The sequence below is a fragment of the Micromys minutus genome (assembly GCF_963924665.1).
Source record: "Micromys minutus genome assembly, chromosome: 2".
Classification (NCBI taxonomy): Eukaryota; Metazoa; Chordata; class Mammalia; order Rodentia; family Muridae; genus Micromys; species Micromys minutus.
Window position 1 is genome coordinate 82,614,156 of NC_137971.1, and position 16,056 is coordinate 82,630,211.

The following is a 16,056-nucleotide window of genomic DNA, read 5'->3' on the forward strand; positions in this document are numbered from 1 at the left end:
TCCTCAACCTTCCTAATGCTGTGACCCTTTAATATAGTTTCTCATGTTATAGCAACCCCCAACCATAAAATTATTTTTGTTGCTACTTTATGACTGTAATTTTGCTACTACTATGAATCATAATGTGGATATTTTTGGAGATAGAAGTCTGCCAACGGGACCATGACTCACAAGTTGAGAACCACTGATCTGGAGGCATAAAGATGTACTCATAATAGATGGGTATGGTCATGTATGCTTGTAGTTTTGAGACCTAGGAGGTTGAAGCAGAAGGCTCCCAAGTTCAAGGCCAGCCTGGGCTATGCAGTTGAGACTGTCTCAAAAGATAAACAATTCGAAGAGGCACACCGACAATATGAATATCCTTTGTGCTATCTAACTATGTACTTACAAACGGCTATGCTAAAAACAGATGCCCCGTTTTGATTGCTAAAATAAAGAGACAAGGTTACAATTTTACCAAGTATTGCTATATTGCCCTGCACATCTTAAGGCAATTCATCCATTCCCTCCCACTTGGAATTTGCCTTCCATTTAGACTATTTGGTTTCAGTTGTTATGAAAATAATTTTTGTGTGAGTTAAATACTGTGTAAGTTTTGATCGAATAAATGCCTAACCTTTTCTCACACAGAGGTCCTTAGAATTCCTGGGCATCGATGTTACTGTTGAGTAAATGTCTAGGGTGTGAGAGCTGCCACTCGGAGGATGGCTCTGCAATCTGTACTCTAGGGCAAGCTGGGCTACTGGGATTTCTATTTGCCTTAAACCTCAGCTTGTTGGGTGTTCCCACCTCCAGTACCATGAGAAGACTAAGTGTCAGTTATGTATAAGTTTCCTAGTTTGCACTGCTATGTTTTACAGCAAGAGAGAAATGAAGACAAAGCCCCACAGGTCTTGACTAAATGTTTCCTGAGGAGGCAGCAAAGAGAAAAATCCCATCATGCAGTTCTGCAAAGTCCACTGCTAAAAATGCTCTTCGGGTGCCCCCTCTTTATAAAACAGGTTCACTCAAAGTCATCTTTGGTCCCCCTTGCTCTCCTTGACTTGCAGTCCAAAAGGTATCTGGTCAACCTGGCTGCTTCTCAGTCCTGAGACTCCCAACACCATCCTGTCTCTCTGCCCTGCCTCTCCCTCCTACTTTTCCCTTTCTAGCTTTCATTCTCAAACATTTTTTTTTTTATTTTTTGCACACCATTTACTTCTTTCAATTGTGTTTCCACTCTATAAAACCACATCATCCCCTCTGAAGGGAAAGAGATATCCTCCTGATTAATTTTTATGTCCCAGTCATAAGAAAAGTGATGCTTAGACACCAAGCCAAGTATCACTTGAGTGCCTTTTCATGACCAACAACTGTGCCCTATACCACCAGTATCACCATCTGAGAATGGAGACACTAAGGCCCACTAGGGTTGGTAATCTACTTGAGGTAACAGACAAGTCACATTAAAGCTTCCACTGGCCCTGCTTGTTTCCCAGGTCTTTAAAACCACGTGCAGCTAGTCTCAAGAGTTCAGGAGTCCCAACTATGTTTCTGCCTGGTGCCCTATTTTGATTTCTGCTTGTCTAAATCCATGTGCTTCAGACTACTAAAGGCCCTTGGTCCCACCTCATCCATGAAATTGACCTCTAGGCCAAGCATCATGTTACCAGGCTGGTAGGTCCAGCATCATGGGTTTCTTCTGATGGTGTTGTGCCTTCAGCAGCCCTCCCAGCTACAATCTTGACAGCCTGCCTGAGTTGAGTTCCTGCCTTTGGCTAGGGTGTTGTGATCCCGTCTAACCCTTGCTTGTCAATTGCTACCCAGAAAGGCATTCTTTTCCCATTCCATTTCCACTGTGAACTGCCTGCCTGAAGGGCCTGTATTTAGCCATAGGTTAGGCGGCCGACTGGATTCATGGCAGATGCTGTGGCAAGGCTTCAATGGCAAAGATCTACCTGTCTCTGCTGTTCATCAGGGGTGCTGCTCAGAGATGAGGAGAGAGTGTAACTGACAACAGGAGCCAGAGTGAGGTTCTGGGGGGGGCATGAACTGGGACACAGGCTCAGGGTCACAGGCTGAGGTTTGAGTCCCTGAGTTTAGAAGAGAAAGGTCATCTCATGCTGGGTGGGACGTAGGCATGGGAGGGCACACCTGTGAACATTTGGGAAGGAGGGATGAGAAAACCCTACACCAGTCGTTTGTGAACATGACAAGGAAGCTGCCCCGGGTATTTCTATGACCTGGACCCTTGGGCTCTCACATGCTCAGGGCAGAAGAATTCTAGTGCATGCCAACATGTAGTGGGCAATCCAGAGATAAGGGATGCCATAAGATTCAGGTGGGACCAGGGGAAGGAAAACAAGGTCACTCTGTGAAGATGTTATCCTATGATTATTTTTACTCTCCAAATAAAAAGAAAATCTTGTGGAAGATGGACAAAGCGCCCTAAAGCAGAAAAGAAATTAGTTCGAGAGCCAAAGCAGTTGAGTGGAAAAGAAGAGATGTCTCTGTGACACTGTGGTCACACACCAATCTAAGCGAGACACTGTTCATTTTTAGTGTTACTGAAAAGCTAAGGCAGCCTGGATAGAAACAAAACAAACTGGCATATATGGAAGGAAGCAGGGTGCTTGGGCAGCAGGGAGGTGTCACATCTAGTTGGATAAGTCTATGGGAGACAGAGAAAGTACCAGACAGTGGTGGGTTATCTCAGGTCAGGGGATGGCACCAGGAACTGTATGGTTCCAGGAAGATCAACAAACCCATGATTCCTAGAGAAGACACTGTAGAACTGAGACCAGGAGCTGTGAGTTGAAAGGAGGATGAGGAGGAGGAAGACGGGGACAGCAAGGTCTGGGTGACTCAGAACAGCATCCTCAAAACCACTGCAGCCCAGGGTAGGTTTATACCTTTTCAGTTGAGGGCATAAAGTTGCCTAAGAGAAATAAAGTACTTGTAAGGACACAGGTTCTCCCTCTCTCTCCCTCTCTCTCTCTCTCTCTCTCTCTCTCTCTCTCTCTCTCTCTCTCTCTGTGTGTGTGTGTGTGTGTGTATGTGTGTGAGACATGACTTGACATATATTTTATGAAGCTGACCCTGGGCAGCAAGGATACGTATAAGAGGATTTGAAGGCAGGACCACCAGGACACTAGTGCTAAAATGTACACAAAAGATGGATGCTGAGGTAAGAGGAGTGCAGTGCTGGTGGACTGTGTGAAAAGAACCTTAAGGAGGAGGCAGAATCTGGGGCACGGTGAGTGTCTAGGAGGACAGCTAGTTCTCTAGCATGGAAGGCTGGGTGAATGGGCCTCATCTTTACCCTAGTATCCAGCACAGCACCAGACACCCAGTTAGACTTTGTGACTGCTAAGTGGCTGTAGTGATTAAAGTGTTCTTGGGAAATGAGCTTGCATCGTCTCTCGAAATTCCAGTCCCCCAAGGACTGATCTTCCATTTCTTCCAGCCTCTTCCTGCCTGAGGTTATCCATCTGTGGCCTGCCAGGCTAGCTAGCCATAGCCTTATATTTCCTTTTGTAAGCATTTATATATTTTTATTAGCATGCATAAATTGCATGTATTCATAGCACCCAATGCTACATATGACTGCATGCATACAGTGTGCTAATCAAAGCTACCCCTCATTTATCTCCCCTCCCCCTCCTAACTGCTGCTCTTCACCAATCAACATTTTTCAACTTCCTCATGTGTCTGCACATGAGAGGACATGTTGTATCTGGCTGATCTTACTTAGTATTTGACACTCAAACTCCTCTCACCTTGCCCGCAAATCAACTCAAAGCAGAATCAAGACCTAAAAACAAGACCCCAAACTAGGAAATGACTAAGAGAAAACAAGGAGAAACATTTGAAGACATCAGTGTAGTCAAGAGGATAATAACCAAGTGGGATTACATCAAACGAACAAAGTCGCACAGCAAGGGAAACAATCAGCAAAGCAGACAGGCATCTGCAGCACGGGAGAACTAGTTACCAGCTGTTCACTGACAAAGATTAATACTAACTGTTTAAGAAACTCAAAAATCCTGAACAACAAATCCCTCAAGTCATCTAAATTAGGGATCAGCCAATGGGGCTGGAATGATGGCTCAGTGGGTAATGTGCTGGTTTCAGGGACATGTGGACTTGATCCCCAGCGCCCACACAAGGAAGCTGGTCCTGGTAAACACATTTGTGATCCCAGGACTGGGGAGACAAGACAGGAGGAAACATGGAGCTCGCTGGCTTGTTGACTGAGCAAAACTGGTGTGTCCTAGGTCTCCGTGGGACCGTGTTTCAAAAACCAAGGTGATGACTTCGGAGGAATGAGCCCAAGATTGATTTCTGGTCTTCATCTGTATGTACACACATGCATGTACTACTGTGCATATTTATGAACACACACATACACACACACACACACCTATAAATCAACTGTAAAACTTCTCAAGAAATACACATGACTAACAAAGTCAACTTAAGTTATTTCCATTTTCCAGGCTCCACTGGCCACCAGGACATACGGATCTGTCTGCTTCTAAAGAAGAGGCACACATTCTGTGTCCCCTCCCCCACTGTCTCTGCCCAGTAGCATCACTACTGTCAATGCCTCTGCAGTAATTTGTCATCAACTTTCTTGGAGAACTTTACAGTTATAGTAACAATAAGGTTTATACCCAACGGAATTATTATAATTACTCACTACTAATGTGATTAGCATTTTTGTTCATTTGTGTTTGAAATCCATTAGCATAAAATGTATATCCAATAATACCCATTGTGGTTTTTTTAATGCTTGTGAAAATGGCTGTGAGGTATAATTCTATAACAAGGGACACACAAAATTGCCTTTTGTGGGAAAAGAAATTCTATTTGCATCATGGCTGGAATGGGGCTCTTTGATGGAGGGTATAAAGAGTGAAGAGCTGGGGACAGAGAATTTGCTGAAGTTTTCAAACAAGTCCTCTGGTTATGCAGAGGACACATTTCTATTCTAGGAGAAAGTGTCTTCTTGCTTCTTTTTATGTTGCTTCCTCCCTGACTTATAGAAAAGATATAAGTTGTGTGCTTGTAGGAAAGGATATTTAAGGCCGTGAATTTTTTGGAACTTTAAAGGACCTTGAAATTACTGAACTAAGCTGGATGTTCAAGGTGCTGGGAAGTGGATGTTGCTGCCTGCCAAGGGAGGCTCTCTTAGGAGTTGGCATAAAGTGGGATGGAGGTGTGGGGCTGGGAAGGTGGAAAGTAGCTTATTCAATGTCATGGGGCCCATACTGTGAAATTCACAGCATTGCCATGTTGAAAATTTCATTAGATTTGGAATGGGGTGGTGGTGGGGCATGTCTGCTTGGAGCCCTATAATTTATACACTAGATTTTATGTATAGGCTTTGGAGCCAGACAAACTTGGGCTTAAAGTTCTAAAGTTTACTTTGATTGACAATACCTTCTCCTCACTCTAGAACTTGGATATTAACACGGGCCTCTCAGAATTGGATGTAAGGAGGCCTAATGAGAGAAATCCAATACCCAGCAGGCTGACAGGTAGTGTTAGATAGACACCCATTCTTTCCAGTGTGCAGTCCCCATAATTAAGCTTATTAGCAGGAAGCCGTGCTAGCTAGGCTGGACAGACTCCCTGCAGCAGGCTGATTAAAGTTCCACCATGTACACATTTTCTGAAGTGGGGAATTCTAAAGCTAAAGTCCTGCCCATGATTTTTAACCTTTTAACCATCATGACATATGGGATGTTATGTTCACCAGTAAAAGATAATTCCACTATAAAAATTTAAAAACATGTGTTTGTGTGTGTGTGTGTGTGTGTGTGTGTGTGTGTGTATTCCACAGCACACATATGGAGATCAAAGCACAACTATAAGGAGTTGTGTCTTAGAGTTTCTATTGCTGTGAAGAAACATCATGACCATGGCAACTCTTATAAAGGAAACCATTTAACTGGGGTTGGCTTACAGTTTGGAGATGTAGTCCAACATTGTAGTGTAGGAAAGCATGGTGGCATGCAAGCAGACATTGTGTTGGAGAAGGAGCTAAGAGTTCTACATCTGGATTCATAGGCAGCAGGAAGAGACAATGACATTTCCTCCAATGAAGCCACACCTAATCCATCAAGGACACATCTCCTAATGGTACCATTCCCTGCGAGCCTATGGGGCCATTTTTTTTTTTAACCACCACAAGTTGTTTCTCTCCTTTTACCTTCTCATGGGTTCCAGGGATCAAACTTAGGTCTTCAGGCTTGTGTGGCCAGTGCCTTTACCCGCTGAGCCATCTGTCTGGTTTATAATCTTAATTTTGTAGGATTCCTGCATGTTTCTCCTTTTCAGAACCTTCTAAAGGAACTCAGTAAGCAAGACTGGCACTGTTAGGAGGGCACCCTTTATCCTGAGTTTACCTACCAGTTTCATCATTTCTTTGTAACAAATGGTTTTTAGCAGCTCATTCCTCACAATTTCATGCTTAACAGCTAGAAAGTGAATCTTTGGGATTCCAGACAAAGAGTCCTCAGGGGCAAGACAGACACACTAGCACCAATATGGAGGAAACGATCATGACTTGGCTATAACTTGAAGAGTTATGTTGCTTGTGAGGCATGGCAGAGTAGGAGAAACTGGGCAATTAGAAGACCGACATTGTGGGCTGGATGTGGAGCTCAGTTAACAAAATACTGCCCTAATTTAATGAAGTCCTTGGTTTGATTCTGAGCATTGCATAAAACGGCATAGTGCTACAGGCCTGCAAACCTAGGACTCAAAGGTAGAGGCAGGAAGATTAAGGAGTTCTATGTCATCCTCAGTTACAAAGAAGGGTGATTTAATCATTAATTAATGCCATGCAATGTTAAAACATTTAGACTTCAAGTCAAACTGAGGATAAACACACGCTCATTCTGAAGCCTTTCCCCATTATGGTGTAAGGGCATCATGAAGGAGTAGGGTGACTTCCAGTGCCTGTAGTCCTGGACTATGGGCAGTCTGGAGTCCAGATGATAGGCTTCAGAGAGGCACTGGGTCTGGGCTGTGCTCATCCCCCTCAGTCTATTGAGGCCTCTGAGCATACATCCATCCCCACACAGCAGGAGCACCGTGTACGTGGGGCCTCCTATATCATCCTAGGAGATACAGGGCAGGAAGAAAAAGGATGGTGGCCTCTCAGTGTCCTGCACTGTGAAACCACACCCCAAACACAGTTTGCCTTTTCCTTGTCCCAGAACACTTGGGTCAGCAAGACATGGCTGACTGAGTAGTTCTTTTATGCCAGAGAGGCTTCTGTGGGAATGACACCTAAAGCCAGGCCATCGGATCTCCACAGCAAACCACAAAACTGTCATTCTTCCAAGACCCTTCTTCTCAGCCTCTATTTATTAACTAGCTTAGGCTTTTGATGAGGGATAGCCCATTGTCATGTAAACACATTGACAAGAATAGAGGGTCATTTCTCTTGCCCTCCTGAGTAGATAGAAGCTGGAACCTAGATAATGAGGCAGCTCCTGAGCTCCTGGTATCACATCATTACATGACGATCATGACTAATGGTCAGTGAATTTATCAGACACATTGAGGCACCCCTGCGAAATGCCACATGCCAACACATAAAATATCTATTTTCAGAAGTGACAATTTGCTTAGACAGTTTGAAGATTGTCTTCCACCCTCAAGAACCAGAGTAGGAAACACTAAATCACAGTTTTTCTCTCAGGAGACCAGAGGTCTGTCTTTCCAACAACAAGCCTACAGCAAGGTTTGGCATACAAAAGCTAGAGGATGCACCAGTTTAGGGAGAAAATTTCTGATTCAGTCCATAGAATCCCCCACCCCACCCCAAGCACACTCCACACCACGACACATTTTAAGCTCCTGAAAATGAAACTCAGAGATGCTCTGACCTAATTTTCTGCTGTAGGCTGATCAGGAGTCTGTCCTTACCTGTTGTCGAATTTCTTCCTCCATTTTTACTGGCGAGCCCAGTTCAGCAACTTGCTTGACGCCTTCGCTGGCATACCCTCCATATTCCCACAGTACGTAGTTCTTGGAGTGGGACCCGCCAATGATGGCAGACCAGTGGTTAGCCCGACCTAGAAGTCAATCAGGATATAGATATCAGTGTGACCAGGGTGGAAATGTGTACCTCTTCAGTGATGGGGAGAAAAGGAAGACTGTTCAAAGATTCAGCCAGTACTGAGTAGGCATTGCCTGGTCTTAATCCCAACACTACTCAGCAATTAGAGAGAATGCCTACTAACTATGAGTCTAGAAATCACGCAGAAGTGAATAGGGGGTATCGCAAGAAGACAGCCCAAGACACCCTCTGTTCTCCGAGAGGCGGACAGTTGAGAGAATTTGAAATGCTAGTAAGGTTCATAAGGTTAAATAGGAAGGAAGGGTTGTTTTCTGGCAGGCTCAAGAACATGACTAATGCTGTGCTTGGAAAGCCGTCAGCAATTCAGCACTGCAGTGACACTGTCATTGGAGAATTAGATGTCATGGAGGTAGAAGAAGCCTGCTTCCAGATGCCATTACTCTGAGTGCTTCAGGAGTTTGGATGGCCCTGGAAAAAACCTGGAAGCCCCTGAAGGGGTCTGATGAGGGGCATAACATGATTGCATTTGAATTTTAGATAAATCATTCAGGCGGCAGGGCGAGGGATGGGGTAGAGGAAGCAGAATGGTGTGGAAATCTTGGAGTGTGAGCAAGGAACAGAAGCTCGAGTGTGTGTAGGAGCCACCTTTCCTGCTCAGGCTTGACACGGCTTTCCTTAGCTGACTTTTAGGTACATTACCATATGAGGGAATAGTGAGTCACATCCAGAGAACGGGAAGACAGTCTTGGTGTGTGGAGGCGGCCAGTCCTCAGTGGCTTGGTGATGACCACCAGGGATGGTGGAAAGTAGTGGGGTACAGGAGGGCTATCATGTACAATGTGAAGGAATAGCAGAATTTGAAGAGGACCAAGGTAGAACATGGCTGGGGAGGTTTATCCAAGTTTCTAAGGAACTTGGGAACAAGGAACTAGTGTTCAAGGGCAGTACCATAGTGTCTTCTTTTTAGATACAAATACTTCAGATATTTACTATTGACTAAGTCACATAACGCTTCATAGACTAAGTCACATACAGTTCATAGGACTGGCTCAATTCTCAGCCATTCTTTGGTTGGCTTTACAAAGTCTCAAATTAAAGAACATTTCAAGCACAGTGAAGGGGAATATCTAAATTAGACAAACCCAAGGGACACTTTTAGCTAACTGCTTTATGTCTTAGAGTGGACAGATCTCTTCACACCATCCCACCATGTTCAAAAGAAATTCTGAGCAGGACATGGTCCTGTTTCTACAGTAGTCTTTGCTTTCCCAAAGGCTTTCTTCTCCTGGAGCACATCAAGGACATGAACATAAAGCCAGGTGGCACCCTCCCAGTCTGCTGAGAGCAGCCACACCCCAACCCAGGCAAATGAAATCACCATGTGGGTCAACCCAAATGCTCATTATTTCCTACACATCACGGAAATACAGCCATTATGTTTATCTCAAGAAAAGACAGGTGAAGATGTGGCCGGCTACTTCTCTAATTCATTTCCTGAGCAGGAGGAAAGGCTTTTCTGCCATGTAAGCTAAGAGTATACTTGTGAAGGCATGGCTTCATGACCTTTAGCTTGTAATAGAAACACAGAGAGACCAACTTCAGCATCTATTGCTCCCCATTATGCTGTTCTACTGAAATGCTTCCTATGTTCAGGCCTGTCCTAGCTAAAATTCTGTATCTAAGGAGCATTGTTGTTCCCTCTGTCTTGCTTGGCTTGCGTGTCTCTTTTCCTCCTTCATGATTTTCCTCATCAATTTCCATTGTAAGCTTGATATAATCTAGAGTCATCTGAGAGAAGAAGCCTCAATTAAGGGGTTTCCCAAGTCATATTATGAGCATGTCTTTGTGTGTGTGTGTGTGTGTGTGTGTGTGTGTGTGTGTATGTATGTATGCCTTGATTATTAATGATGTAGGATGATCCAGCCCATTGTGGGTGGCACTATTCTCTAGGCAGGCTATTCTGAGTAGTCTAAAACATCTAACTAAATGAATGAATGAGTGAGCTAGCGTTCCTTAATACAGTTTCTGTTATAGGTTCTGCTTTCTTTATTACCCTGTCTTCCCCAACGATGTACTGTGACATAAAAGTATAATCCAATGATGTTTGTCCCAGAAATCGAAAGGAAACTATGACTGTGATTATCCAGAAGCTTTGGCTGACTGAAGCTCCTGCCTCCTGTGTTTCCAGTAATATAGACCATATTTACTAATGTTGTAGTCCTACTAGGCTGTAGACTCCATGAGTGAATCTGTCTTTGTCTCTGTTTCTGATGTCATCTCTCACCTCATGTTTCCAGAAGCATTTTGCACAATCAAACAAATGAGAAGGTGGCAGTATATATTCCCAAAACATTGGGCACACACAGGCACAATTTAATTCAATGCAATTAAATCCAAGTTCAGTTCAGCGCTGCTCCTGACTCCTACCAAGCTAAGGTCTTAGCTGTGCTCTCTGCTGTTGTTAGAAAACAAAGAGCAATAAGGAGGGGGAAAGGCACTGGGCTTTCTAAGCAAGGAATAAGGATTCCATACAGCACTCCCACATCCTAGTTATGTAAGCTCCCAGACTCAGTTTCTTCATCTACCCTCATTTCACCCTCTTTAACACTGACCTATTAGGAGAGATAAGTGAAATGATAATAAAAAAATGAGATGCTATGTGGATATTACCTCGGCACAGGACAGACACTCAGTAAGCACGCTTTCCCCTTTTCATGGCTGTAGATTGGCTTCAAAACCGAAAGATGTGAAGCCTGCCCTTACCTTACCATGGGAAATAAACATATATATTATGGGATGTGGCAGAAAGAGAATGGAAATGAGCACAGTCGCAGGAGATCAGGAAATGAACCCAGATGGGTCTTTCTGCTTTATTCATTCAACTTCCATTAGCTAAGTACCAAACACAGTGGCAGGCCATACGGACTGATGGGAATAGGACATGGCGTCTGCCCTGAGGGACTCAGAGTCTGGGGGCGGGGAAACAGATGGAAGAGCAGATTAGCTGTGATCCAGCTCATCAGAGTTATCTCATAATAACACAGGGGATGAAAGAACCAACTCCAAATTCCTTAAACCCAGCGAATTGAGGTTGAAAAGCTGGTGTGCAGAGAGGCAGGCACTCCCAGAGGGGGTCTGCCTTTGTGTTTCTTACTCTCTTGAATAAAGTTTCATTCTATGCATTCACTCTGCTTAGCACTGCAATTGTTGGTTCCCTAGAGTGACTTTGCAGCAGAACACGGCCTTCAGGTCTCAACACAGTCCCATCAGCTCAGTATGAACTGTGCAAGGCTGGGGAAGGGTGCAAAGGAAGCTCTGATGGAAAGACAGTTGACATCATTAAAATGGACATCTATGGCAGGTGAGCAGCAGTTGCTCAGGTGCAAATTGGTACAGGGAAAGACACGTGGTGACTTGAAGTCGGAGAGCTGTGTTTATGAACTGGTCATCTAACTAACCTCTGAGAGCCTCAGTTCCCCTTTATTTATTTATTTGTTGTTTGCTTCACATGGTTCTGGGAACAGCACTTTCCACACTCTAGGTGAGTGAGCTATATCCCAAGCTGTCTTCCCTTTTAAAACAGGAGTAACAGTTACTAGTCTGATCTCCCAGAGTTGTTCGGATTAATCGGGCTGCTTTGAAGGAACTACAAAAGCTGTAAACTGTTCTTAGCATTCCTTCAGATAGAGGAACTCATGGAAATGTTCTTAGTACCACTAGGGAGAGGGGAAGGAGGAGGAGGAAAAAGACAGGGGATAGAAAGAAGGAGAAAAAAAGGGGAAGGGAAGAAGAAGGAAGAGGACAAAGAAGGAAAGCATACATGCCCAATGGGAATGCATGAGAACCTAGGGGCTAGAGAGATGGCTCAGTGTTTAAAAGTTAGCTGCTTCTTGCAGTGGAACCAGGTTAAGCTCCCAGCACCCAAATGATATCACACAACTTCCTGTAACTCTACTTCCAGGGGTTCTAACACCCTCTTCTGGTCCCCATGGGCACTGCACGTAAATGGTGCACAGAAATACATGCAGGGAAAAACACTTATACATATAAAACAAAAATAAATATTTTAAAAAGAAGAATCCATAAGAAAGTGAGAGCAGATGAAAATCCTTTTCAGTTGGAATGAGGGCTCTCAGAGGCGAAGAGAAATGAACAGAAAGAGGCCAGGTAGGAAGATGATGGGGCAGTTGGATCTGAGAAACAATTCTTAGTAACACACATAAGAGGATCAGATAAGCCTCTTAGGATGCTGCTTTCCTAGTGAGATTCTCATTATAACATTAGCTCCATGTTCCGAATGAGGAATCTAAGCTCCACAGAGTTTAGGGAGCCCACCTGAGTTTACAGACCAGTGAGAGGAAAGCTAGACTTCGGCTCCAGGTCTACTTGACTCAAGAACACTGACTCTTTCTCTACACCCTACTGAGGAGGCAGAAAATGAACGAAACCCCTGAATGGACTGCAGAGTTAGAATTCCAAGAGGTTTGACAGACAGAAAGTCAGGACTAATTACAGAGAGCTCTGAGTGTCTATGTGGTCAGAAGCCATAGGGAAGGTGGGTGATAAGGTAGGACACCTGTTAGTCCATGTGTTTGAGAACCAGGCCCTCAGCTGGTGGCACTGTTTGGAGATTACAGATCCTTAAAAGGCAGTATCTGGAGAGTAGAGGTGATCTTTGGGGTTAGACATTAAAGGGTGTGCCCTGGACTCACTTTTGGCCCAATATCTGGAAGGCCAGCAAGCTGCTATGGACTGATATGTAGCAGCTGTCACATGGAAGCATGAAAGTATTCCCTCTAAAACTGCGAACCAAAATGCATCCTCTCTTCCTTAGGTTGATTCTGCTTAGTTGTTACTGTGACATGAAAATTAACTAACACAAGATTCTGTCAGAATTCTTTTACATGAGGACATCTGGACTTAGAGAGTTTCCTGAAAGATTACCCTTGACTCTGGGATTCTTGGCCATGCCAGTCTGGTGCAGGGGCCAGTTCTTCTTCCTTATATCTTATAGCTGGTAGGAAACACCCAGTGTCAGGAAGGGACAGGTCTAAAGGTGATGAGACAAAATGGGAGGCATTCAACATTCCTTGCTTGAATTTACAGAGTTGGCTTTGGGGCAATAGTAGAGGGAGTAGAGATAAGTGGCTAGGAGACAATGCAATATGACAGAAGACTGTGGACTGGAGATGTAGCTAAACAAGAAAGCACTCACCTGGCTAGTATATGAGAGGCCCTAAGTTTAATTTCAAATAACACACACACACACACACACACACACACACACACACCTCAGGGAGGCAATTTTTAGTAAAGTCATTAAAACTCTTGTTCTTAGGATCTGATCAATGTATATGCTAATATTGGTCATGAATGTTTTTGTGAAGTAAGTCAATCATTCTCAGCCCCAGATTTTCCCTCTGCAGAGGAGATGATATGACCAAGTTCTCAGGGCTGTTCTGAGGCTGAAGCCCATTAAATAAAGTCACCAATAAATAAAAAGTAAATCTAAATGATACAAGAGACATCCAGATCAGTTTATGGAAGGCATGATGGCCAAGAAGAATGTGTTTAGGTGACTGGGTGGCAGTTAGAACCAGTAGGCTGAGAAGATAGAAGTGCTGGGTATAAAACAAGTCTGAATTTGGAATCATTTAGCTGGGACCTAGAAGCATGGGACTAGCAGAATGTGGTGGTCAAAAAAATTCCAGTTAGCTGAAAGAAATAAATTCTAAGAAATAAGGGAGGGGAGAGAAAAAAAAAGACCCAGGCATTAGAAGGTATGGTAATAAGGCATAAGATTAATGTTTTTAGATCCCCTAAAAAATAATCAGGACATCTCCCTGTGGTCCTTGTGAGACAGTAGGGCTTCAGTTTTTTCAAGGGAAAGCCAAAGACTGTTACTAGCCCTTTTTTTTTTTACAGAAAAGTGCATAGTTGTCTGGTCAGGCATGCCCCTCACTCATCCCAACAGCATTCAAGTAGCTGGGATTAAAGGAAGCTTGTAGGACTCAGAAAGTACACGAAACTTACAAGCCTCAGGAAGCTTCTGAAACCTGTAAGATTTAGTGAACCCAACCCTCACTGTTATGTAAGCAGTATTAATTGCTGGGGAGAAAAGAGACTGAGCTGCAGAACTGCATATAAGCCAAGAAGAGGGTGCCAGAGACCCAGCTTTTTGGAGTTGTCATTCATTTTGAGGTGGGGTATTTGAGTTACCAACTGTGAGTTACCCATCTGAATGAGAAGCATCTCTCATAGGACTGGGCATTTGCACACTTGGTCCTCAGTTGGTAACACTGTTTAGGGAGGTTTAGGTGCCTTGCTGGAGGAAGTGTATTACTAGGAGTAGCTTTGGCATTAAACGCCTGGTTCCACTCCACTGTTTCTTCTTTGTGCTTATAGTTGAGGCTATAAGATATGAGCTCTCTTCTCTGTCTTGCCTCCAACACCATGATGGATTCTTACTCCTCTGTAAGCCCAGATACATTTTCTAAGTTGCCTTGAACATGGTGTTTTTATTCACAGCAGTAGAAGAGTAACCCCTCCCCCACATTCCTGTAGATAACAAGAAGTGTCAGATAAAGCAGGCCTTAGCATGTCTTTCCAATAGCTTAGGTGAAATTTCTGTGGGGTAAATGTGTGGTAAGCTGGGAGGAAGAAATGCTCAGACATATGAATCAGTGATGCTGATAGCTATTCAAGTCCATTTATCTAAAGACCCACTTCAGGCGATACCTTGAATATACGTATTCACTACATACACTGACATCCTCCTTGACCCCTCCCCTTTTTTGCTGTCATATCTGGTATTAAATTACCAGTGTTTACAAGATGCCTAAAAGGCCAGCATCCATCAGAAACATGTCTGCATCTTGTCTGGTGTTGGGGGAGGCATGTTCCACGACAGGTGGATTCTTGAGTTGCTCTGCACACAGCCTGAATAGTGATTAATTTAACTTGTCAACTTGAATGGGCTATGGAGAGGCCAGACATTTGGTCAAACATCCTAGATGTGACTCTGAGGGTGTCTAAAAAAGACGATCATTTGAATTGGTAAGTACACTAAAACAGATCGCGACCTTTGAAGGACATGGCTCCACCTAGTCAGCTGAGGACCCAATTAGAACACAAAGGTTGATTCCGAAGTAATACAGGTTTCCTGCTGCCTATATGACTCCAAACTGGGGCAGCGTTTCTTTGCTTTGTTTTTGGATTCAAGTGGCAACACCGAGTCTTTCTTCTCTTGGGTTTACTGGTAGCTTGCAGACTAGAATTACACATTTCAGAAGGGTCTCCAGCTTTTTTTTAGACTAGGAAAGGAACTGCACCACTGTCTGGCTCCGGCCTCCAGGTAAATAGCTGCAGATTTGCAACTTTACAGTCTTCATGTTCGAGTGAGCCAATTCTTTATAATAAATCTCTCTGTATATATGCCACACAGCCTCTTCCTCCCGTTTCTTTGGAGAATGCTGACTAATACAGCAGGTGTTCAGTGAGAGCCCAGATTTCCTGGCTAGCCACTGAAGTCCCCTGCCAAGCTCAGTCCTGAACAAGCCACCCATTCACTTTCTTGATATTCATTCATAGTGCTTCATAGAAGAATGTGTTAGTCCTTGCTGACAGGACTGATCCCTGTTACCTAACCTCAGCCTTGGTCCATGGTCCTCTGAGCACATCTTTGCTCTGGTTTTATTTTGTTTGAAGTTTGCTGTAGCAGCTCCACTTTGCAGTGGTCCTCTGATCTTTATGTTCTGTCTTTCTCGGTAGGATTGTATTTTACCTTTTACTAGGCGACCTTGTCACTTACATCTCTCCAAGACTGAGGTCAAGCTATCCACAGATGCCCACATGCACCATGTAGCCAGCAGCTAACTGAAAACCGCTAAGGATCTGACAGTTTAATACACATATGTTGTGTTGGACCTCACTCTGCTTGGCCTTGGTAATGTCCCCCTAGGCTTGGGCCCAGGCTC

General features: G+C 44.0%; 1 protein-coding gene across 1 annotated transcript in view; it reads right to left on the reverse strand.

Moving 5' to 3' along the window:
* The window catches only part of SPON1 (spondin 1), a gene marked incomplete at its 5' end in the record, with an annotated part of 278,019 nt that overhangs the window by 97,352 nt on the left and 164,611 nt on the right, over positions 1-16,056 (reverse strand). The window contains one exon of the mRNA XM_080911650.1: positions 7,927-8,075. Coding sequence (XP_080767776.1) covers positions 7,927-8,075 — 149 coding nt within the window. The remainder of the gene's footprint in view (positions 1-7,926; positions 8,076-16,056) is intronic.